Below are 26,219 nucleotides of genomic sequence, written 5' to 3' on the forward strand. Positions count from 1 at the left end.
ACTGAGATAATTTATACAATGGGCCGCCTGGTCGGCAACTTTGGTCTAAATTTAGAAAAGTAACTAAAAATAAGAACCATTCTGAGTGGCAGGTTTGAGATTTGATGCAGGGACCATCCTCAGGTGGTCATAAGTGAGTGTTTGGCAACCTTGACAGTGAGTCAAGGTGAGCGTATTGGGGACCCTCAGGTCCAGGGAGCTGCGGCCAGAGAGGGTCTGCTGGAAGCTGCTCCTGCCCAGCTCTTGCCGTCTCATAAGCCCAAGTACGTAGACTTGGCCAGATCCTCCCCTGAGAATCCTGATGGAAATATGTGGTTCCTTTTCAAGGTTGGGTTATTTCTGGACCTCTTTCTCACATAGAAGCTTCTATATGGAAGCAAGACAGCCTGGTGGCTAAAAGTGGGCTCAGGATCCAGATTTCTGGGGACTGCGTTCATTTCCTTGTTCCCGTCAATGTTCCCGTCATGCCCTTAAACAGTCCTATTTAATCCTTCTGTGCCCTCACTTACACAATAGAGATGATGACATTAGCCATCTCACTAGGTTGATGTGAAGACTAAGTGAGTTACTCAGATGTTTAAAATAATACCTGTGAGAACTAATAAATGCTTGTATTCAGCCAGTCTCTGGGGAGCATGAGCATGGGCTGGCCTGTAAACAAAGATGGATAATTCTTGATGTCCTTACTACCTACCTTCTCCTTCATTTCCATCTTCAACAGCTGATTTTTTTTTTTTTCTGATAAAAATTAAGTTCATGAATTACAGCTTGCTTATTCTTTCCCATGTGGAAAGAAAGGGATTCTGTCGTCTTGCAGGCTGAGATCCCAGGGCCCCTTTTCAGAGCTCAGGAATCACTTTGCCTGGGAAGGCCTTCTTTGTGGTTGTTTCAAATTCCCCGGGGGATTCTAAGGTGCTCTAGCCCTGGGGTCTTCTGGTTAGGGACCCTTCCTCTTTTCCTGTCCTGGTGGGGTGCTAAGACAGTGGTAATGTCAAGGTGACTTTGCAAAGCTCCTGTAGCTTCTTGGTAATATGGGGATCTGCTTTCACTGAGATTTTTGTAGGGAAAATCTGTTAGGGGGCCATGGAGCAGTGCTTTCTCCTTCTCTTCATCCACATAGGATGGAAGCGTGGTCCATGGATTGCCATGTTGGCATAGAAAGCCAGGGACTGGATAGGGACAGTCTACCCTACGTGTTCTCTGAGAGTTGGTTTCCTGTCCTTGGCCTCTTGCCGTCCAGTTACTTCTGGTTGAAGTCTCACTAGGACTGCTTTCGTCTCTCTCTTTCTCTTTTTTTTGTTTTTTAAAAGCACTTGTTTATGTACATATTGGTAGGATGTCCAGGACAAAAAGACAGTTCCTTCAGTGGCTGTTATTCTAGAAAAGCCCTTGTAGTGAAGGGGAAGCCAGAGTAGGAAGTTGCGAGCTGATGTTTGTGTGAGGTTTCCAAAAGCCCGTCTCATGTTCTCCTGTGATTTATTTTGATCTCATCTAGCACTATTAACATTTTGAGCCAGATTTTTGCTTGTTATTGTTGTTCTGTGATGAAAGTAGTCTCAGCAAGACTTCAGTGGTGTATGGCAAAGTCTCCGCTAGCTGAAAGTGACTGGCTCAGTTTATTGGACGGGATACCTGTGTCCCCCAGTGGGGGAAGTACTTCGGTGAACATCAACTTAGGGAAGCAAGTATAGGTCTAAAGTAATTGTTTAAAAAGTTTTATAAAGCATTTATTGAGAGAATTGAAACATAAATGTCCTTTTCTGGCACCCTCTCCCCACCCCTTTTTCTAACTAGGGGAGAAGAAAAAGTAAATGCTTATTCTGAATGCCTACTTTTTTTCCCCAATTGTGAGAACTGTGGTGGCATAAGCTGTAGATCATAAAATTCACCATTTAAACAAAGATATTTGCATCAGTAATTATGCAAATACTCATCTTTTATGAAAATTATATGAATCATAGATCAGGTGGCATCCCAAGGTGGTGTCTTCCCAAGGTTTCAAGCATCTGCTTGTCGGTCTCATTTTGGGTTCTGCCCTCAGGGCTGACATTTCATTTTTGTAGTGAATGTTGCTGTGATGTACTTGCCCTAGAATTCCACCTGACCATTTGTGACAGGCAGGTGCCTTGGTTTATCTCAGTGACTAGCTCCCAGTATTACAATAAAAGCACCAGGGCTCTGTGGATTGAAGTTGCTTCTTATTTTAAAGATGGTTATTGCTGCATTTGAGCTGGAGAAAGCAGAGTGTCTGAGGCTAACAGCTGGCCCACAGTACTTAGAGACAATTAGAGCCAGCCTTGGACTTGAGAGTCGGAACCTTTGATGAGCACATCTGTCTGATGCTGGGTGGAAGCTGGTGGTGTGCAGGAGTACAGATGTCCCTCCTGCAGGGAGCAGATTAAGCAGCGTTTGTTTAACAGGAAAGGCTTCTGTGATTGCCATGAAAGTCCAAGGCACCTTGAGTCGCAGTGAGAAATTGTTAGCGCCAGGCGTGGTCAGCACTAGATGAGCCTGGGCAGTGCACGCTTCTGTTCCGTACCTGTGAAACACAAGGTTCTATTTTAGTCTGATGTTCCATGGAGACTGTCGGACTCGATTCCAAAAAACTGAAGACAATCAGGCAGCAGGGAGGGTCTGCAAGGAAAGAGGAACTAAGCAGATTTATCTTTCTGCAAACAAATATGGTCTAGCGTTGGGATTCTCTGAAGCCTCACAGATACCAGGCAGCACATGGCCCCCTGTTTGTTTGTCGATAAAATTCAGGGCCATGTGTGTCTTGTAAATTGTTTGTGTGCCCTGCATTTTGTCACTTAGCACATGGCCTTCTTCTGTGGGCCCTGCTGGGATGAGAGGAATCCAAATGCCTAATTTTGATTTCCAGTGAGCTTTGATTGATGGCGCCCATCAAATCCTGTGTGTGGAAAAAAGTGTTGTTTCAGAGAGTTTCCATTCTTATATTTTTAAAGATTGTGACTGTCCCTTACAAATGACATTCACAACAAGCTGACAGGGAGGCCTAAATCTACAGTTCTTATACATTTTAAAATTTCTCTCTGTAGGAAACAAAGACACTGAAATTTTGTGAAGTTTGTGATTAAGTTGTCTACCCAGTTTATGTTGTGATATCACCCCTCCTTTTTTTTTTCCCATGGAGTGTATTTAACTTTATTTAATTTATATAATAGTTTTGCTTGGTAACAATTTTGTTTTTTAGCTTTGTTAAGATGGGTGACTGTTGATGCTGAGGTTATGAATGATGACTGCTTGTGTATAATTCTTACTGTTTCATTATCATTTAACCACCTGGAAAGCAAAATGAAAGCAGAGCCTAACAGTTGATCCCAGGGTTTCCTACTGAAATTGAAACTCAGATATTAGGCCAGTGCCGTGGCGCACGCCTGTAATCCCATTGGTTGAGGCGGGAGGATTCTGAGTTAAAAGCCAGCCTCAGCAAAAGCGAGGTGCTAAGCAACTCAGTGAGACCCTGTCTCAAAACAAAATACAAACTAGGGCTGGGGATGTGGCTCATTGGTTGAGTGCCCCTGAATTCAATCCTTGTCACTCAAAGGGGGAAAAAAGTCTCAGGTATTAATAAGGTCTTTCAAAAATTGATTCCTCTCTGGAGGTATTGGAATCAGGGAATCTGCTTAATGCACACTGCTCATATCAGCTGAAGAATTTTTTCTTTTCTCCTTTAAATTTAAGTCCTGCATGACCTTAAATGAAGCTGTGTCAATGTGTCTAATCCAAATCAATGAAAGGTAAATCTCAGTGTAAATTTACATGGATGCGTTTGTACTGCCCCGAATCTCAGCATTGTCTATCCTGCAAATGGTGTGTGGGGTGTGCCAGTTGCAAAGGCTTTTCAACCACAGAAACATAATGTGGAAGTTGTTTAAAAAGCAAAGAAATTATCTTCTCCGTTCCAACAATAATTTTTTTTAATAGCAGTTTTTGAGATGGCCAGTAAGTCCTGTCCTGCAGCCCTGCTCTGGGCCTGTGCATTCTCTTAGGCTGCTGGCCTCCTGATCATCCTTACCTCCATGGATCTTGCCCTGTCCTGTCCCCTCTCCTATGGGCACCCGTGTGCCTGGCCAGGAGTTCAGTGTTGCCGTAGAGACAGGCAGGTCCCCTGCTCTGGCCGCTTCATCGACCCCCTTTGAGCCCTGCTTCCAGCTCGCTCCTCTCTGACTGTTAGCAGAGCTGTGCAGTGTGGGGTGTCCTGGTGAGTGTGGGCAGGAGTGTCCAGGAGAAACGTCATCCCTTCAGTGCCGGTTGTCTGAGGCAGTCTCTGGGAGCCAAGGGGAAGTGGGAGTGGAAAGTTGCAGAACTGCTTGTGTGAAGTTTCCAGAAACACACTACAGTGTGTCTGTAGAAGCCTCGTAAGCTGGGGGTGTCCGAGAAGGCCCCGATGTGTGGGAGGGAGATCATGCCCTCTCCCGCTTGAATTCTCCATTCCATTCTTGCTGGTGTCCTCCTCAGCTTTCTTTAGTGGTAATCCACTGCTGTGAGACAATGTTTGTGTTGCCCTGTGTCTGGCTCAGCAGTGTGGGCCAGGCTCTGCAGCTCAGTTGTTCTCCTGACCTCACCTGGAGCCACTAACGCGGCTCTGTCACCTGGTGGTTTGCCTGGGGAGGGGAGACTCAAGTTCACCTTGCTCATATGTTGGGAGATGGTCAGCTGGTCCTCTTCTCCTAGAGGTCTCTCATCTTCAGGGGGAAGCTTGTCTGGTGGGCAACATGAGGATCTTCAAAGCCAGTGGAAGTCCTGGCTAGATATTTACACATCATTACGTCATTACAGTCTGAGGGTCAGAGTGAGTCCCAAGTCATGACAAATTCATGGGGTAGGGAAATAGACAGGAGAGTCTAGCTGAAAGGTGTGAGCGCTATCAATCCTGTCATCTTCCCAAACTATCTGCCATGAACTCCTCCGCCCTATCTCTTTCTTTCCCATTTATCTTTAATCAAGTCTAAAAAGCATGCCATGATAGGTAAAATACAGAATATGTTCTTAAGAATCAGATACACCTAGTTATTGATTTATTGATTATACTTTAGATGTTAATATTTTGCTATGAATCAAAAATAAACTTCTTGTGCATTGGAAGTCCCTTTTGACAAACAAAAGTTTTCAACTGTGGCCACATATAATGTTTGATCTTGCATGATTTGTATTTTTTATACCTTGTTGAGGTAATCCTCTTTTTTGAGGTAACGAGCATCATCTTCTATATTTTCCTTTTTATTTTAATTAACACATTAATCTTTATAGGGTACATTTTTATGGGGTGCAGTATGATTTTTTAAAATTTATTCTTTTTAGTTATAAATGACAGTAGAATGCATTTTGGCATATCACACATGTGGAGTATAATTTGGTTGTATGTGATATGGAGTCAGTATGATGTTCTGATATGTGTTTTCCTTGTATAATACTCAAATCAGGGTAAGTAACAAATCTAATGCCTCAAACATTCATCATTTTCTCTCTTCTAGCTATTTTGAAATGTATAATACATTGTTGTTAACTATATTTGCCCCATGTATTTTCACATCCAAGATTAGCAGCTTACACTACTCACCTTCTGGTTTACACCTACTTTTTTTTTTTTTTTTTTTTTTGGTTTACACCTACTTGACCCTGATTTTCATGCATTGTGTGAGTTTGGATCGTGCAGGTAATCTTCTGTGCTAGCAACCTTTATCAAATGTTCCACTCCTTTCCCAGGGATCTGCAGTGATGTGCCTGCTCTCTGTCACACTTTCACATGTGGGTGGGGCTGTTTCTGTGCTCTCTGTTCTGTCAGGCTGCTCTCCCCTGCGCCATGTCACGTTACTGTGACTGTGTGTTGATGTCTGGTAGGAAAAGTACCCAATCTTGCTTTTCTTCTCTAAAACTGTCTTTGGTGTTTTTGGTCTTTTGTTCTTTTGTAAAAAGTTTAACTTTAGGAAAAATGCCCCTGGGCTGGTCTACATGAAGACAGACACCTTGGTATTGGTTAAGACTTGATTTTGTGCCATCCTAGATGAACTGTTTATATTAAAGTTGTAAATCCTTGGAAAAATGTGTATTCATCATCTTTGGGAATAGGGCTTGAACTACATTCATGGGTCAAGCATAAAATTTTCTATGTTTACATCCTCTTTAGTGTCACTCAATCTTGGATCTGGCATGTACATAACTTTCTTTACATTTGCCTAATACATTTTTCCATCCTTTTAATCTTCTCTTTATGTTCAATTCCACTTCTTCCATGTAACGTGAAGCTGGAGCAAAGCTTCACGTTACATGCAAGAAGTGGAACTGAACATAAAGAGCTTTGTTTTTTGGTTGTTGTGCATGTCAATGAAGCTGAAGGATTAGGTTTAGTGTGTTTTACAATTATTTAAAAGATCTGTGCGTTTGGACTTGTATCTATGATCCTTTTTTATTCTATTTGCCCTGCTTATGTTTCCTTCCATTTCTTGACCTCTTCCCAGTTGCATTTTTAAATTTCACTTTTCAATTTATATGATCTGCTTCTACTCTTTTATGGTTGCTCTTAGCATTTGTGCATGGTTATTAATCTAGCAGAAACCAAAGCTAGCCTTTCTATTTCCCTCCTGAAGCATAAAATTACCATGAAGTGCTTTAAATATAACCACTCCTGACCGTCATCCTGGTTGCATCTTTTTATTTATTTTTTTCTCACCCCCAAAAGCCTTTTTGAGAGGCCAGAGTCTTATTGTATTCTAGGATTCACTCCTGTCTTTATCCTCTTTTTACCTTTTCAGCTTGTTTACTATTTTTTTCCAGGATTATATAATTTTTTTAATTTTAGTTTTCCTAAAACACATCTTTTAGAGAATTGGTTTTAGTGAGGTTCTGTCTGTTGTATTCTCTCTCACTCTTTGTTTCTCCAAGTCCTTACTATAGTTCTTTCTTGAATAGTGTCTGGTTATTTGTTTTGGGAGTGTGTGTGCTGGGGACTGGGCCCGTGGCCTTGCCCATAGGAGCCAGCACTCTGCTGCTGAGCTACCCCGCAGCCCCTGTGAATAGCATTTTAGCTGGAATTGCAGTCCTACAAGGAGAGCTGTGACAGTCCCTGCAGTAAGGAAATGCCTTCAGAGATCTCCCAGTCTTCTGTCTTTTCTTCAACTTATATTCTTATCCACTGATTCCAGTAGCAACAGCTCCTGTTTCTAGAAATGCTTAATTTACCTTTTCCTCCTTTGAAAGCACCTCTTGTTGCTTTTTAATGATTTCGGCCTACTTATTTGACATCCTTCATCTGATACCCGTGGTGTCATCCTTGGGGTCTTGCTTCCGGTGTTCTTTGTGTCTGCGCCTCCCTCTGGCTCACAGGGACTGTTCCTCCTGTGTTTTGTCACACTGGGTTAAGGCTTCTGTTTGATCAGCCTTTCTCTATGATGACATCATGGAGAGAGGAGCCTTCCAGAGTTGACTGGTCTTTGCTTCTGCCACTTGCCCTTGGAATGCAAACCCAGAAGGACTTTAAGGAGGTTTTTCATCTTGGGGTTCCAAGATGCTGCACATCATGTAAATTTGAGCCCTAAATACTCCTGAGGCCAGGCCTGTGTTTATATCTTAGGGAAGAAACCTGCCCCCCTCCCCCATCTCTTACCCAGAGTATAAGCAGAGTTGGAGAAGCTTCTTTGTCTTTTCCTTCTGTCTGTCCTGCTTTCATTTGACATCTTTTCAGAGTGAGGGTATAACGCCTTAGCTTTCCATCACTATGATTCATACATGACACAACCAACTCATGAAGAAAGACTTATTTTGACTCACAGTTTTAAGGTATCCATCCATGATCGATTGGCCCCGTGCCTTTAGGGCCCGTGATGGAGCAGAACCACCTACCTCTTGGCCAGGAAGCAAAGGAGAGGAAGAAGGAGGGACTAGGACTCTACAGTCCCCTTCCAGGGCACACAGCCAGTGACCTGAAGATCTCTCACTGGAGCGCACCTCTCAAAGATGGAGTTTTATCATCTCCCAGTAGTACCTGCAATATATGGGCCTTTGGGGTAGGGTTCAAGATCCAAATTATAGCACCCTTCAAGGGTACCCTGTGGATGTGGAAGATTAAGTTCTGACTCCACAGGTAGCATTGACCTGAGACCTGTTTTCTGTCTCATGCTTAAAGTTAAAATCCAAGGCTCCAGGGTTTTAGGGCTTTAGCCAAGGAATGCTTCTGTTGCAAAGTACACAGGTACGTGTGTCACTGAACTCTGATTGGGGATCCTAATGGTGTCTGGTGACCAGAAGCCAGGGATCCTAGTGCCAGGTGCACCTGCCAAGTACACAGTTTATCCTAAAAGAAGTTTCACTGATGACACCAACAGGTTCCCACCCCCTCTGGAAAACATTGCTCTAGCGCTTGGGCTTGGTGAATCAATCAGAACTTCTGAGATGTAAAAGCGTATTTGTTATCTTTCATTTGACATTTCCAAATACTTTGCAGAAGTAGGTTTTATTTGCTTTTCAGGATGCCTGGCCCATAATATTACTAAAATAAAAACCTTTTTTCTCACAAATTGATGAGCATTCGCTGCACCGCTGGCACAGTGTTAAGCAACAGGGGTCTGTAGAGTCACAGCAGTTAGCTGCACAGTCTAGCAACTCTTCTGCAGACTACAGTGAGATGAAGGGGCCCATCCCCTGAGCAGCCTGGCATGCTCCTGCCATTAGAGAGCTGAGCTCTGTTAACACTGTCCCTAAATGAGCTTGTCAGCTCTTCCACGTTGAGGAACAACCTGCCCATCTTCTTTCTGGTCCCAGCATGCAGGTCATTGCTCCTATATAAAGTATTCTATCACTTTTGTTTCTGATGGAGGGGATGGCATAACATGGGTGATGTCTGCCACATTAGCTGATCCTGATCCTGTTTCTTAGCCACTACCTCCTTGTTGTAGATTGAGTGTAGTACAAAGACACGCCAGAAAACCCAAGCACAGAGCAACAAGCAGGGAAATAGAAACCTCCTTAACCACAGAAGGTGCATGCTGTAACTGGTGCTTCATTTCAGGGAAGGGGAAGGTGCCCACAAGAGATAGATTTGGTGAAGGTTTGCTTGGAGGTCCACTACCTCCCTAACTTTTCTGGCCAGCTTGGAATCTTAACAGAAATGATGCCACACAACTATGGCTCTAATGGTGTCATTGGAGTAAGGCAGCCACTTTGCATACCCTATGAGTCTGTTTTCTGTTACTATAACAAAATGCCTAAGGCTTTGTACTTAATAAAGAGGTTTATTTAGCTCACAGTTTTGGAGGCTAAAAGTTCAAGATCAGGCAGCCCCATCTCTTCAGCCTCTAATGAGGACTTCATGGCAGATGGCTTTGCAATGGCAGGAGCACGTGTAGGAAGAGATGATATAGTGAAACAGGAAGCCAGAGAGATCCAGGGACCAGCCTTGGTCTTCTTATAACAACTTGCTCTTACAAGAACTCACTCACTCATAAAGACCAACATTAATCCCTTCCTTGGGCAGTGCCCCCAATGACCTCATTACCTTGCAATGGGCCTTATGTCTTAAAGGTTCTGCTACATCATCTCTGCCCCTCTGGGGACCAGCTTCTAACACATGAGCATTTGCCAACCGGTGGGGGGATGGAGGGAGGATGGAGGGGATGGTCAGACCACAGCCACACCACAGCACAGAGGGAAGCTGTCATCCAGAGCATCAGAGGAGGCTCCTCCACTCCCATCTCCTCTAGTTCCTTCTCTCTTGCCTGGCTTTAGTGAGAGTGCTTTGGTCCCTGATCCAGTGCCTCTGATGTGCTAAGACAGTGATCCTCAGGTCACTGGGTTTTCAGATTCCACTAGAGAAGGTGTTCGAATGTTCGTCCTTCTACTCCAGATGTGCCCGTGGACCTGTGGTCTTGATTAGTATCATCCAGAGCTTGGAAGAAATGCGAAATCTGAGGCCCCAACCCACAGGTTTTGAATAACCTGCATTTAACATGGTCACCGGGGAATCCAGAGGCTCTGTGAATTTGAGAAGCCCTTCAGAGGACAGTGACTTATATTCTCTTCCCAGCTCAGAGAACCACAGTAGCAACACTACAGTAAAAACTCAATAAACAGGAAAGGAACAAAATCTCCTGCACTTTTACACAGAAGATGGTGAGAGAGTGGGTGTCATAAGAAGTTTACAGTTCTCCAGACTTGGCAGAAACAGGCAGTGTAGGGCCTTTCAGGTAATGGATGTAAGACAGTCGTTTTTGGTTATGCTGTCATTAGCAAATAATGAATCAATCTATCAATTAATTTCCTGATTCTAAATCAATTTAAGATAACATAAATACATAGTCTTATAAATTATGTTATTGTCTTAGCTCAGGCTGTCTATAACACCACAGACTGAGTGGCCAAACAAGTCATTCATTCCTCACAGTTTTATAGGCTGGGGAGTTCCTCGGTCTGGATCAGGCCCTGTCCATTTTCCTCTTCTGTAAGGACTAACCCTAAACCCATCACGGGGACTCCATCCCTCGTGATCTAATCTGAACTTCATTTCTTCCCCAAAGCCCCACTTCCAAGTACCATCACAGTGGCATTCAAGGTTGAGGCTTCAACGTGAGATGGGAGAGGCACAAATAGTCACTCTGTAGCAACTATTCTGTATTATCAAACATACAGTATAAATTATACAGGTGTAATAACAGTAGCAGTTACTGGTCTACCACTTATTGAGCCAAGATCGTGGCTTGTACTTGGACATCTAACAGTGCCCCCTCGGGAGCTTGGCTCCCTTCGCCGGCTCACAGGAGTGGCTGTTAGCAGTAGCCATACATGTTGACCCATGTTTTCTTCTGATTTCCCCCGACAGGGCACAGCCTCTGCAGCGAGCAGGGCAGTAGTGCCGAGACCGCTCCGGAAGAGACTGAAGGGCCAGACCTGGAATCCTCTGATGAGACTGATCACAGCAGCAAGGTGAGAGGTTTTCATTTGCACGTCCGTGTTTCGAACCACCGGAGAGTCACAGCTGACACACCACCTCTGCCGCTGTGTGTGGTTCAGTGGCCTCTGACAAAGTGTTTCTGCTTCCGAGAGGTTGCTAAATAGCAGGATGTGAAATCCAAATGACAGCCTTAGGGACGTAGGGCAGAAATCACTTGTATGAAATGAAGGCCTTTTTCTTTAATTTCTGCCACTGCCCGAGCTCCTGGGTAATGCTGCCACTTCATCCAGGTTCCTTCCTAAAGCTTCATCTAGGAAGGATGCAACAGCATCTCCCGTGTGTGTGACTGAGCCAGTTCTACTGTCCTGCTACTTGGGTTCCTGTAATGAGCTCCAGTTGAATGATCTGCATTTACCTCTTGTTAAAGCTGCACATCTTTACATTAAAAAGAAAAAAACTTTTTTTTTAACAAAAATTACATAGATTATTCTTTGGTTGAGTTCTGTGAGAAAGAGCTTTTCTTCTGATACTTGCAAGAAGTAAAACCCATGTTACCTATGCCCAAAACACCACCGCCCCCCGCCCTGCCGCCATAAAGCAATGTATGTGGTTTTGTTTCCATAATTCTTCTTTTTACATAATGTTGTTGGTGTGTTTATGTTGATGACTCTACCAGTTTCTCATTCTTTGGCATGACAGTTATCAGCCACTTAACCTGAATAAATCACATCCATTTAAATTACACCTTTTTTTTCTCATCTGCCGAATCAGGGTGCTTCTTAAACCACAATTGGATTATTGAGTGGGTCAAATATTCTTGCTATGGGAAAGCACATCATTGATCATGGAAATATGCTATTCAAATATGAGCTATTTTTAAAACCTTCATTTCCTGTTTTTTCCTCCCTCTATATTTATATGACTTTTTTTTTACTGTCTTCAATATCTCTTGTATCCATATTTATTTCCCTTTCACCATGGTACGATAGTCATTTCTGGATTTTTTTTTTAAGTTGGGCACAGTATAAAATTAAATATTTAAATGTAATGTTAATATTTATGGACTAAAAGTCATTATGTTGTTGGTTATAACTAAAAAGCAGATTAATAGAGAGACACATTTCATTTATAGCCAGAAAACAAAACTGCTAAAATAACTTTTTAATTTATGTGGCTCTTAATTTCAATTAATTTATTTAATTTTTAAATTTAATTAATTTTATCCACTTTGGGGGAGGTGGTATGGAGGGATCTAGTTGCCCTTAAGAGAGACAGATGTTTCTATACTGATATATTTTGAAGGGTATTACATTATTTTATTAGAGGAACTAAAATAAGTAAATAAACACACACACACACACATACACACACATTTTTGCCTTATGCTTACTAGACAAGCACTGTTTGACTGAGCTATATTCCCAGCCCTAAATATGCTATTTTCAATTTCTAATTGCACTTTGGAAAACACCTCTTTTTCCTAAACATTTATTTTTGAGTACTTTTTAACTTGGATCATTTTACCTCACTCTAATAGCTCAGTGTTCTCATTCCCCTGTGGATTTTGAGAAATTGTTTCCATTTTAAATATAGTGAGTCATGAAATCTCAAACAGAGTCTTCTGTAATAGAAGCTTCTAGCAGTGCAGAGGAAGGAAGAGGCTCCAGGCTTTGAAGCCTGGCCCCGTGTGTCTCTGACTGCATGGTCCCTCTGGGAGCAGGGGGTCCAAAGCAGGGACAGGGATGTTCCCAGGTTTCTCTATCAAATCTCACAATGGGCTTTCTGAAAAAGAGAATTTCCTCAAAACTATTGGCAACAAGTTTTTTTTTTTTTTGGGGGGGGGGGGGCTGGATGTTTTGAAACCATCTCTTCCCACTCCTCTCTGCTTTGTTAACTAAAACAGCCTTTTCAGTCTCATTTAGAATATTTGAAAGCAAAAAACTTTGTATTGTACCAGCAGATCTTGGTGCCCAGGTCCTACTGCATATTATTAATAATAAATAAGAAGTCATGCTAATTTATCATTTTGTATACATGAAACTCTATTCCATATTAACTCATCCTCTCAACATACCTAAGAGTCATACTCTATTTTTCCTGTTTTGCAGAGAATACTAGAGCAGAGAGGTTAAATGACTTGCTAAGAGTCACACAGCTTTGTGCTGGCAAAACAGGATATGACCCAGTTTGGCTCCAGGTCTTGTATTATTAATGGTCAAAACTCACTTCTGGCCTGATTGTTAAAGTCTGGTATTAAATACATGCTTCATTAAAGACAGGATTAATTAATTAGTGGTGCTTGAAGTCAGTTGGGTACATAGCCATGAACCACTTAATATTTCTGGATGTCTTTTTCATGCTTTAAAATTAGAGCAAGCAGAGGTCCTAAGTCTCTTGTTTAAGGTTAAATGTTTTTGTGGCATCTCCTATATAACATGGGATTTTTTTTTTTTCTGAGAATAGACTGCAAAGTCATTTTTCAGCTGTATCTTGCATTTGTAGGGTTCAGAGATATAATTAAATAACTAGGAATCAGTTTTTATCCTGGCTGACTATATCAGGCTGTTACTTGGTGGTGGTTTAATATTTTTGCTTATCTTGTCATTGGGCTGCTTTTCACAGCCTTGGGCAGGATAAAGAGAAAGCGTGTTGGAGTTCTGCTTAGTTCTCAAGTTTCTGGAGTAGCAGTTTTTGCTACACGTGACCTTTTGGAGTTGAGCAAGTAGATAATTGTGTGCTTGTTGTCCAGAGGTGGTGGCACTGGAATGTCACTGCCACAGGCTGAGGGTGGGGCTGTCACAAGGCAAGGCAGTCTGGTAGCCTTTCATCTGGTGACTGTGGGTGACAGCCTCCAACGCCTCTAGCCACTGGCTGCTCATTGTCCTGTCCCCCGTTTCTAATGGAAAACCCTTGTTTCTGGAGCTGAGTGCTCCTCAGCTCAGGTCCTGGGAATTCTGGGTCATGCATTCCAGGCCCCAGCAGCTGTGACCTTGCTCTCCAAGTAGGAAATGTATTGGAATTGTTTTCAGGACATTCCCATTCAGAACGACTTCTTTTTTCTTTTAAATTGCTCACATTGCTCTTATCTCTGAAATGTGGGCTCTCACAACCAGGCATTAGCACCAACTGTGAAGCCTGCACTGTTAAGGAAAGTCATTTCCAGTGTCCTGCCTGCTACTGACCACGTCTGAGCTGGGCAGGTTTAATATCTTCGTGCAGCGCAGGATGCTGGCCAATCAGCTCATCTCCGGCTGCAGGGTAGAGGCGCTCGCGTCCTGGGGAGGCTTCTGTGCTTTGTTCTCACGTCTGTTTTGGCTGTCCCTATCTGGACCTTTGTTGTCTCGCCAGCAGAAATCAAAGCATGACTTCTCCGGCACCAGTCAGCCTTTGACAGCCTCCCAGAAGGCAGGATGGGGAGCAGGTGCCGCGTGGGGGTTGCTGTCTCAGTCCCCATCCTCAGGTTTTCACAGCAGAACCAGTCTGGGATAGCCTCGTGAGAGGATGCTCTCCGTGGCGCTGTAATGCATTTGGTGCTTTCTGTGTATTTTAAGAAACTTCTGTTTCCCTGCTAAACACACGGGGTGGTCGAGTTAATTACCATGAGAATCTATCCCTGATGCTGTCTGCTCTGTGGAAAGTAAAGCGCAAGCCCAGGATCGAAGACAGTGACAAGTCTGGTGACTCTGTGTATCGGACACTTCGTCTGGTGAGCGCCTTTGCTGTTTCAGTTCTTTCTAGCCTTGTTTAAGGTACGACTCTCCGGTGGATTTGTTTTCCAATCCGAATGTCTCATTTTCCTGTGTTTTATGCTTTGGCTCTAAGGCCCCTCCTGTTGACAAAGAAGATATATTATAGCAGTTTGAAGAGGGTGGGGGGTCAGCAGTTAGCATGCAGTTGAGTTTGCATTTATCTGTTCTTTCATAATTAAAGAGCAGAAAGGCTGTTTTTAAAATTGGTGTTATTTTACTAGTTGTCAATGGAAGTGTCCTGTTCTTTTGGTTGTTGAGACTTTAAGCGTATTTTGTGTTAGATGCACAAAGCCTCCCCTATCCTGACCTCAGGACCGGAAACTGGGAAGGCTGAGTGGTCGATAGGCAAGCAGCTTGGAAGGGTGTTCAACTTGCCTCCTTCTATAAAGCTTTCAGTGTTTTGGGCTTTACTTCTGCTGATTTGAGAAGGAGGTGGATAGAGAAAGATTGGCTCAAGGAATGTGTTAACAGTTGAACATTAACTGGCCTGTTTCAAGATCAGTTCCTAGAGTAAATTCTACATCAAAGAGAAAATGTAGTGGTTCATGGCAAGGGAGAATTTAACAAAACCCAATTAGACCTTTTAATAGCTTATTGTTAACATCGGTCTGTTGAGGCTGTGTCGCTTAATGAAGTTAACTTTGACAACGGGTATGTCTGACTTGCACAAATAAGTCTTCATCCTTGGTAGTTGTTTCTTCTTTGAAGTTTGTTCAAAAAGAGATTTAAAAAAAAAAAAAAGATGATAGAGAACTATAGGAACTACCACTGTATGTATCATGGGCTCCAAAATCATGGAATCAGCGCTCTGGTGTTTGTCCCCAAAAAACGCTTAAATAAAGGCTGTAAGATTTTAGGCCACTCTGGCCCCTTTTAAATCTGTGGGATGTGTTAAATCGGCCAGAGAACACTTTTAGAACTCAGCTCCTCTGGAAGCAGAAACTGCTTTGGTGGTTGCATAACAGAAAGCTTGAATGCTAGGTCGCTTGAGTTGACAGTGTCCTGAAGAGTCTGCCCCCCCCCCCCCCTGTACTTTCTTTTCATCTTCCACAGGAGGAAAGAGATGTTATAAACACTGAGCTTTGTGCTGGCCTCAGTAAAGTGGCCCATTTCCTCCTGCTGTTGTGCTGGCTCTCTGTGGGCTGGGTCATCTTCGTCCTCATGATGGAGAGCTCGGCTACCCTCTCAAACGCCTGTAGTGCTCTTTGGTTTCCAGGGTGACCGATGACAGTCCTCCAGTGGAGAGCGGCCTGTGCTTTCCTACTGAGACACCCTCACCATCTTCCTCTTGCCAGAGGCCTCAGTTCTTGCCCCAGAGCCAGGAGGCCTGGCTTGCCGAGCGGTTCTGGGGCTCCCACTGAGACCGCCTTTCTGGGTGCTTGCAGGTCCTGTGCTTGTGTGTGAGTGACGGGGTCTCCACCTAACCCCCAGTGGAGGAGCAGGGCTAAGCACTGCCTCAGCCCCCCCTCGTGCCGCATCCTGGCTGAGCTACGATGAGAAAGTCCTGATGGGTTTTGACCTAAATTAGAAGTTGGGCCCCAGCAATGGGGATGGACAGCAGATTTAAAAGTGAAGCCCTGCATTCCATACTTCCTTCCAAGGATATTTTTGGGGTAGCATTTTAATAAAACACAGTTCTCAAACTTTATGACATGCTTTTAAATTAATTCTTTCCAAGCAGAAATTTAAGAATCTTGTAATTAAAAACCCCTTAAGCCAGCTGCCATGGCACACGCCTGTAATCTCAGCAGCTCAGGTGGCTGAGGCAGGAGGAAGACAATTTCAAAGACAGCCTGAGCCACTTAGGGAGGCCCTCAGCAACTTAGCAAGACCTTTTCCTAATCAATCAATCAATCAATCAATCAATGGGCTGGGGATGTGGCTCAGTGGTTAAGCACACCAGGTTTAATCCCTGGTACCAAAAATAAATAAATGATTTAAAAAAAAAAACCCTTAATATTTATATGTATTATGAATTGTAATCCCATGGTACTTTTTGTTCTTTATTCAAACAACATGAAATTGACAGTAAACAGGTTACATTCATTTGGACTCAGTTCCTTGGGCTATACCTGAAAGTTTGTACCTTGAATCAGTGAGCAGAGTTTCCAGTGGGGAAATGGCTTTGTCCCTGTTCAACTTGAGACCACCCAGCTAAATCTCAGAGGGTTAGCCATGTGTCTAATGAGGAAGGGATACCTGAGACTCTGAACTGGGAAGAGAACCCTAGGGGGTTCTTAGATGTCCCCTGGATGCTAAAGGTGTGGCAGTCTCCCCTTATTTGTGGGAAACTCACTCCAAGATCCCCAGTGGACAGTACTAAACCCTCTATATGCTGTTTTTCCTACATATACATATCTGCGGTTAAGTTTAATTTGTAAACTAGGCACAATAAGAGATTAACAACAACAAATAATACATTAAAACAAATAACATATAAAGTGTAATTTACTATAATAAAAGTTACTTGAGTGCGGCTTCTCCCTCCTAAGAGAGTCGAGGCAGTTGTTAATGTTTTTAGAGTGTGGGTACCTGAAACCTCAGGAAGGGACACTGCAGATAAAGGAGGGCTGCCATCTCTCCTAAGGTAATCTAGGACTTGGGAGGGTATGACAGGAGAAAGATGAGTAGCCAGGCTGTTTGGGGGTGCAATGAACCCTGGCCCACATGCCGCCAGCCTCAGCTCTGCTTAAACTAAGGACTCCCTAACCCCGAGGGGTGAAATTGGCCCAGGGGACAAGTCATCTGCCCTGCTCGTGCTCGTAAAAATGGAAATCTCAAAGTTTTTATGCTGTGACAAGAAACAAAAACCTAGAAACCCCCACCCATGCTTTCTGTCATTTTTCCAGGATATGCTCGAGAGTGGTAAGGAGTCACTGGGGTGGTGTTACCCAATACAGATTCTTGTTCCTACCTAGGACTGTTTATAAATAACTAGCTGGTTCTGAGAGCAGGCAGGAAATTTCACTCTGTGGCCAGTGGATGGAGCAGGGGCGCTCACTCTAAAGCACCTTCTCCCTGTGCAGCCCTGGGATCTGGGTTTTTTCTGGAAGGGGAGTGAAGCCGGTGTGGTGCATGCTGTCATCAGAGTTTTTCATGAAAAGGGAGATTTTTAAGAATCAGGGTACCGCCTCCTCTTTTCTTCCCTAATTTGGGCATGATGGGATCTGTCCTGGCTGGTGTATTCTTTATCATTATAATGAGATTATTGCAAGTTAAGGTCCTTTGGAGTGTCAACAAGGTGTCAAAGTTCCCCTCTGTGATAGCCCAGTGGTGATAGTTGGAAGAATGCAGTTATCCTCATCCGTCTTTAACTTTTGCAAGAGGACAACAGGCTATCAGGAATTTGGGGATTCAGGCTGGTGACTATGTGAATTGGAGGCACAGAGGGAAGAATCTTTTGGAATTTTCTGCCATGGCAGCGCCCTTGCTTTAACTTTTGCCTTTGGTGAAGGGAGATACTTCATATAAAATGCGGAAACACAGATCTCGTGGGGATGGTTTGTCTAAGTGATAGGATTGCTAATGGGACTACAGTGTTGCTGCATTTCTCATGGGGAGTAGGTTAGTGAATTATGTGGAGGACAGACAGCTGTAGAGGGACTATTTGGAAAAGCATTGTGGGAATAGGAGTGCCAGTTGTACATGGGTTGTATCTAGTTTCTTTGCTGGGTACCACATCAAAGCAGCAGAGGAGAGTTGGGTCAGATGGGGACAGGGCATCTGGTTGTTAGCTGTGATCCCGCTGTCATGGGATTTTTCATTTCTGTGGGCATATTTTCTCCCCTCATTATTATTTATCGTGGTGCTTATTATAGTCACCGTTGGATCATTGGAAAACACTTGAACCTTTTGTTAACATGGATATATATATATTTCTTCTTTTTTTAAGATAAAGTCCTATTTGACTACATATTAAATGACATTGAGTTAGTAAAATTTTATCATAACTAAATAAAACTGGGTGGTTTGTTTCTACTGAAAAGCCTTGATTAAAAACACATAGTCTTTTTGTTGTTGTTGTTTTTAAATAGGGTTATATCTTAAGATAGAGTTCACATACTGTAAATAGTGCAGCCCATTTTGGTGTATTTTTCCAGTCACCTGAGGGAAGATTCCCTGTGGGGATATTCACTGTCAAACACAATTCCATGGAGAACACTGAGTGGTGTGGTTGGCAGGTGACTTACACTTCTGGCTTGTGAGACCAGGGTTGGTGGGAGCAGCACATCAGCTGCAGCAGTTACTAGCAAATGAGAATAATGGTTATGTGGGTTTGGATCTGGTTCCACTCCTCTGTGGACACTGCTGCTAATGCATCCTTGTTAGTTTTCCCTGTTTTGTTCTGTCTGTATTCTGGTTTGCATATGCTAATGAGGGAATGGCCTCCTACTGTTACCTGCCTTCCTCTGTGTTTAAAAATTGCCCTTGGAATGCACGTGGATGCTCATGTTCTTCCTGGGTGATAGAGAAGGAATTCTTTACCTGCACCCTTCTTTGCAGGGAATGTGTGCTTTGTACCTAGGGTTGAATTAGCCAGTAGAAGCAGCATGGAGAAGTACAGAGGGCAGTGCTGCCCTCAAGGAGGTATCCATCCAACATAGAATGGTGCATTTGGACAAATAGACTAGTTTTGTGCTTCAAAATAGCTTCTGGGGCAATAGCTGCGCACCCACTGCAGAGATTCTGATTAAAATGATTCTGAGGGTGTACCTGGCAGGGGGATGCCTGAGAGCTCCCCAGGTTACCCCAGTGTCCTCCAAAGGGGAGAATGGCTGCCCACACTGGTTTTGCAGCAGCCCAGTCTTAGAACTGTTTTGTATCACTAGACAGGTTGGAATTTCAGAATCCTAAACTTCAACTTGATAACAAAATCTTGCACAGACTTTACCTGAATCATTACCTTCTGCGGTTGGGGACTGGAGAACGGGATCTGCCACCGAGGTCTGTGTGGGGTGGTGGTACCTTTCTGCCTTTGGAGAATCTAGAGAGAGAGAGAGAGAAACATATTTTTCTTTTTTTAATGGATGGGTATCTGCCTTAATCTAGAGTCGCCTCAGAGCCAGTTTTTAATGGAGATGGGAAGAAATTGTTTTCCAACATTGTAAAGTAAGCAGATTGTGTAATGAAGTGAGTCTGGTAATTAATTGAATTGTATGTTGCGTGAGTTGTGGATAACTTCTATGTCTCCTGATTTATCAGCTTCTTATGGAATGGTTAAGATCTCAGGCTTTGGGGGCTGGAGTTGTAGCTCAGTGGTAGAACGCTTGCCTAGCGTGCATGAAGCACTGGGTTCCATCTTTGGCACCACTCTAAAAATAAATTAAATAAAGGTATTTTTAAAAAAAGAAAGAAAAAAAGATCGCAGGCTTTGAGTTGACAGTGTAGTTCAGTGATTGAGCACTTTACTAGCATGCCAGACCCAGGTCTCAGTTCATAGTCCCAGCACCCCTTCCCATCACCCGCAAATCATACAGGTTTCTAAAACAGACACACTGGTTCAAATCCCAGCTTTTCCACTTACTAGCTGTGTCATCTCAGATGAGTTACTTAACCTCTCTGGGCCTTCTTTTTTCCAGCTGTTAAATTGGAATGAATGATAATAGCCCTTGCCCATCAGGTGGGAAGATTAAGTGCATCAGATCAGTGTGTGACCTGCCGTGACCACTCAATATATGTTAGCCCTTGTTGTTATGGTTCTTTTCAGCGATCCATGTGCTCTTGTGTATGTGGAGCTATTTGGGAAATGAGATGTAATTCATATGTGACAGTTCGTTAACCAGGAAGAAACGCCTCCAGGAGGGACAGGTTCCAGGCGAGGCTCTCAAACGAAGGCTAACTGCATCTGCTTTGCTTTCTCCATTCTGCTCTGAAGAGCACAGAACAGGTGGCCGCGTTTTGCCGCAGTTTGCATGAGATGAACCCTTCAGACCCCAGCCCGTCTCCTCAGGACACCACGGGGCCTCAGCTGGCCACCATGAGGCAGCTGTCAGACGCGGATAAACTGCGCAAGGTGATCTGCGAGCTCTTGGAGACGGAGCGCACCTACGTGAAAGTATGTCCTGCCCTCCCTCCTCCTCTTCAGAGAATGGAATCGGGGTGTCTGGGGTGTCTGCGCCGCCCTGGAGGGATGAGGTGCAACTGGAGCATTGGAACCGTCCCTTGGAATTTGGCCTTTATTCTGAATGTTGAGATGCCCGTTGAGTTTTAAGGAAGTATATCAATTCTTACAGCAATTTACTTATATATATATATAGTTGATTACCCAAGAAAGGTTATGTTAGTGCATATGACCCTTCTAAACGTATTGCACAGCTAATACTACAACGGAATTTAGTCTTTCCAAAATTTGAGGGCATCATCTTCAGAGTCTATTTGAGTCCTGGTAGAAGGGTTCAGGTCTGTTTTCTTTGTATTCACACTTTCTGACGTTCCTTTGCATTCCCCATGCGAAAGCAGTGTGATCTGTTTTTAGTTATCTGCATTTTAATCTTTAATGAAATCAGGAATTAGCAAATTATGGCCCTTTGGCCAAATGCAGCCTGCTGCCTGTTTTTGCATATCAAGTTTTATTGGAGCCATGCTCGTGTCTTCACATGTCATTCATGCCTGCTCTCGGGGTACAATGTTAGTTACAGCAGAGATCATGGCTGACAGAAGAGCTTGGCTTATTCCTGAGTTCGTGGACCTTAATCACTATCATGTCAGCATTTGGAACATCATCTGTTTTTCTCCTCTATGTTCTTTACACTTTTAAATGTGCTAATTAGGTGTCCTTTCAACTTTTAGGACTTAAACTGTCTTATGGAAAGATACCTGAAACCTCTTCAAAAGGAGACTTTTCTCACCCAAGATGAGGTATGGTGAAAATCCTGTTAACTTGATGGAGCGTCTCACTGTAGATTGACTTGCCAATAAAGAGGAAGGAACAGGGAACCCACACAGTACTCAAAGCATTTTGAATTCATTTAGCTGTAATAGCTGGATCAAATATTGCCTGTTAACGTTGGCTTGCACTTGGAGGGTAAGGAGCTGCCGTAGCCTCTGGTAGTAGTGAAAAATACCAATGGTCAGTCTTGTTCAAATGCAAGAACCACATCTGGAGACTAACCAGTGGAAATGTTAATGAACACTATCAAGGCCTATTTCCACTATAAAATGGCCTTGAGGCTCACCTGTGGGAGTGCCTCCAGCCAACACTAAGGTCCCACAGGTGGGAAAATAGGAAGTTGGGGTAAATCCAGATGGAAGTTGATAGAAAGAATTAAAGGCAAGTTAGCCTTGGTGCTGTTTTCAGTGCCTGTTTTACATAGACTTGGAGCAATGATTTGGGTGCTGTCTCCAATACCTGTTTAACATAGATTTGCTCCGTGCTGTACCCAGAACCATATATAAACTCCTAAGCTAGCACACCAAAATGGGTTTTTCTTCCATCAGGCCCCCTCCTGCATGATGGGAGTTTTCTCTTCTAGCTTAAATAAATCCTACTCCATTACTATTCCCTTCTGTGTTGTCTGTGGATTTTATTCTTCAAAATTTGCAAGACAAGAACCCAGAAGGAAATTGGCAAAGCAAGGAATCTAGTCTTACCTCAAAACTTCAATATCTGTGGGGTCGTTCTAATTGCTAAGTGTCCATAGAAAAACTTTGTGATAGGATACAAAAGAAGTTTATGAACTTTTGCAGATCAAATTCTATATTTTTATTTTTAAAATTTTTCAGCTTGACGTGCTCTTTGGAAATTTAACCGAAATGGTAGAGTTTCAAGTAGAATTCCTTAAAACCCTAGAAGATGGAGTGAGACTGGTACCTGATTTGGAAAAGCTTGAGAAAGTCGACCAGTTTAAGGTCAGTCACAACCTTGAATAGCGCAAAGCTGCCTGTTCTTGCCTTGGGTGGGTTATCTTCCGGATCGGGTTGAGCCTTGGTTGCAGGGGCTTTATGGTCTCTTTGGTCAGCTCTGGTGCTCATGGTGTTCCTCAAGGGAGAACCAGGTTATCTTGCAAGTCTGGCTGAGGGAGGACTGATACCATCTACTTGTGTTCATTGTTCAGCTGCTGCATTTACTTGGAAGATGTACCAACCTTAACCTTTTGTTTTGTTTATGAGGAAGTCTTTCAAACATTAGCTGTTAGCAAATTAAAATCACACCTCTGGTCTCCCGGTAAACAAATTAAATTATCCTGTTCTGGGAAGCTTTGCCGAATAGAGATGCGTATCATTATGCGGGAGGAAGTAGATCTTCAGCACACAGTGTCCTGGCAGCCTTAATGAGGATTGATGACTAGTGCCTTAGTAAGGATGCTCAGAGCTCGTTTCCTCTTTCCTGGCTGGTCCTACTTTATTGCAGAGGTCTCCCTCTTATGCTAAGCCTCAGTTTACAAAATTCCACTGATGCATGTATTGGCTTCTGTGTTATCTTTATATACTCTTAAAGAACAGATTAATTGAGGCATAATGCACTGCATGTAATTAAAGCATACAGTTGATGACCCAGTTCACACACACACCTGTGACATCATCAACACAGTCAGGACCATGGACATAGTCAGGATCCCTCAAAGCCTCTTCCTGCCCTGTGGTTTCTCTCTCCTGCCTCTCACCTCCACCCACCCACAGCACCATGCTCTGCTTCCTGTTTCTAAGGTAGGTTCAAATCAGTTTGATGAAGTTTCCACTTGGGAGTTTGCAGTGTACCTCGCCTATGAGAGGCCTCCTGAAGTGCCACAGAGGAGCACATGTAGTCTGGTGCGCAGATGTGGTCTGGTGTATATATGCTCCCATCCGCATACTCTGTGTCCCCTGAGATCAAAATTTTTTTTTAGTATTTGAAATTATTTTATCTAAATAGCTGCAGAATTCAAGCATTGCTAACTGCTTAGCTTTTTGTGTTTTTCTAAATTAGAACATTATTATACACAGTAGTTGGATTCATTTTGACAAAATCATGCATGAATAGAATTTGATTTCAATCCCTTTTCCCCTGTCTTTCCCACCCCTCCTCCCTCCCCCATTCTCTCTCCTCTACCGATTTTCCTTTTGCTTATTTGTTCATTTATTTTTGATTGGTACTCTCTACGTGTATATAGAGGTGAAATTCTCCTGGTATATTTGTATGGGCTTATAATGTGATTTTGGTAAATTAATCCATATTTCTGCCCATTTTCTGTCCTCCCTCCTTCCTCACACTCAATCTCCTTCTTCTGCTCTACTGATCTGCCCTGCAGTTTTGTAATACTGAGTTTGATTTTTAAGACTAGAAGGATAAAGGAAAACCTTAACATTGTATCTGTGGTTACTGTGTAGTCAGCGCTTTGTAAATATTAAGTTAAACAAAGGGCTTTAGTGTGGCTGAGGGGAGGCATTACGGGAGAGCGTTTCTTCCATGGCTTGTCCTATTTAACTCTTGGGCCTGGCTGGGAGGATATCTTCAGAGCCAGGTGGCTCCTGCTGGCACTGTAAGCACGTGGGCTCCAAAAGTAAAGGAGGAAAAGTAGAACACATAGGAAAAGAACTTAGGCCTCTGATTACCAACTGTGCCCATCATGTGTGGTTTACAGTAAACTTTATTTTCTGTCCAGAGACTATCAAAACTCTCTCTGCATTGTGCATTAGATAAAGTGCACATCGGGAGCTCAGTTTATCACTCAGATTCAAAACCCTTATCCTTTGCTTGGAACCCAACTTTTAATTCTAATCCTAAAGGAACAAAGCCTCTTTCTGAGAAGATGAGATCAGTGTGAAACACGGAGGATATTTTTCTGTGACTCATTTATTCATTTATTTATATGAAATGTGTATGATGAAAAGCATCCCACCCCAATTATATTCAAGTCCCCATAGGGAAGGCCACCATGGTCTCCATTCTGCAGGGATGCCTGAAGGCTGAGAGATGACACCTCATTTCAAAGTGGAGCTCTCTTCTTGCCCAGATTCCTTATGTTCTTGCCTGCTCCCTGCTGGTGGGGAGGGTGGTTTTGGAGAAGGGGTGGTGGTGATCAGGGAAATGTGTTTCCTGCTTTGGGAGGTGTGAGCCTTTCCTACCTTGGTTTAGTTTGTCATTTCTATTTATTTATTTGTTCTATATATATATATGACAGCAGAATACATTTTGATTCATTGTACACAATTGTAGCACAACTTTTCATTTATTTAGTTGTACACGATGTAGCGTTGCACCGTACGTGCAGTCATGCATGTACCTAGGGTAACGTCCATCTCATTCCACCATCTTTCCTGCCCCCACCCCCCTTCCCTACCCCTCCATCACCTTTGCCCAATCACAGTTACTCCATTTTCCCCATGTCCTTTCTCCATTATGGATCAGCATCCACTTATCAGAGAGAACATTCGGCCTTTGGTTTGGGGGATTGGCTTACTTTGCTTAGCATGATAGTTTCCAACTCCATTCATTTATCTGCAAATGCCATAATTTTTTTGGAGGGCATATAGATTGCTTCCACAGTTTAGCTACTGTGAATTGAGCTGCTATAAACATTGATGTGACTGTGTTACTATAGTATGCTGATTTTATATTATGTTGAGTATAGACAGAGAACTGGGATAGCTGGATCAAATGGTGGTTCCATTCCAAGTTTTCCAAGGAATCTCCATACTGCTTTCCAGATTAGTTGCACCAATTTGCAGTCCCACCAGCAATGTATGAGTGTGCCTTTTCCCCCACATCCTTGCCAACACTTATTTGGTTTGTCATTTCCTTCTTCCAACAGGAGCTCTTAAGAGAATTCAGATTTCTGCCTTTTCCAAACATCATTCATGTGTGTGTGTGTGTGTGTGTGTGTGTGTGTGTGTGTGTAATTTGGCATTAACATTGAAACATCCTAGATAGCCCATTAAAAGATACAGCCCTTGAAAACCAGGGACATCTCCACTGTAAAAATGGAGAAGACGGAATCCAACACCTCTCGCACACATTTGTGAGCCCACTCACTTTTCCTCACAGTCAATGTTAGGACAACCATGAGCAAAGAGAGCTGTGGTGGGTGGGTGTGGCGCTGATTTGGGGAGGGCTGGGCAGCTGTGAGCTCCTGCTGTGTCCTGCCAATGTGTCCAAATGAAGAAGAAAATGAACCAGTTGCCCTTTTTCTCGTTAAATACAGAAAGTGCTGTTCTCTCTGGGGGGATCCTTTCTGTACTACGCAGACCGCTTCAAGCTCTACAGTGCCTTCTGTGCCAGCCACACAAAAGTCCCCAAGGTCCTGGTGAAAGGTAAGGCCTCTAAGTACCAGGCGGAAGGCAAGTGTGTCAGCTGCTAAGTTACATGTGTCTGTCTGACTTGCTTGGTGGCTTCTAGAAATCTAAGTCATTGATCTGCCAGGTAGACGTTCCAACAAGCCCCAGATATAGGTATTGAGAATTGAAATGCATTCCTGAATTCACCATTTTATCCATTTTTTGATAATGAAAGTTTGACATATCCATTTTTGGGCTGGAATAATGGGTCATCTTGCAGTTACGTAAAAACATGGGGAGTTTAAAAACGCCTACTTTATTCTGATGTTTCATTAACTTCTGTTACAACCTACCACACTTTGTATGCCCTT

The 26,219-nt window shown here is 43.2% G+C and overlaps 1 protein-coding gene across 11 annotated transcripts in view; it reads left to right on the top strand.

Moving 5' to 3' along the window:
- Positions 1–26,219, top strand: part of Tiam1 (TIAM Rac1 associated GEF 1) — a 366,772-nt gene that overhangs the window by 314,639 nt on the left and 25,914 nt on the right. For all 11 annotated transcript variants that reach the window (XM_071615093.1, XM_071615094.1, XM_071615092.1 and 8 more), the window contains 5 exons: positions 10,835–10,938; positions 20,531–20,710; positions 21,445–21,513; positions 22,378–22,503; positions 25,776–25,884. In XM_071615093.1, the coding sequence (XP_071471194.1) occupies positions 10,835–10,938; positions 20,531–20,710; positions 21,445–21,513; positions 22,378–22,503; positions 25,776–25,884 (588 nt within the window). The remainder of the gene's footprint in view (positions 1–10,834; positions 10,939–20,530; positions 20,711–21,444; positions 21,514–22,377; positions 22,504–25,775; positions 25,885–26,219) is intronic.

The sequence above is a fragment of the Marmota flaviventris genome, chromosome 8, assembly GCF_047511675.1.
Source record: "Marmota flaviventris isolate mMarFla1 chromosome 8, mMarFla1.hap1, whole genome shotgun sequence".
Lineage (NCBI taxonomy): Eukaryota > Metazoa > Chordata > Mammalia > Rodentia > Sciuridae > Marmota > Marmota flaviventris.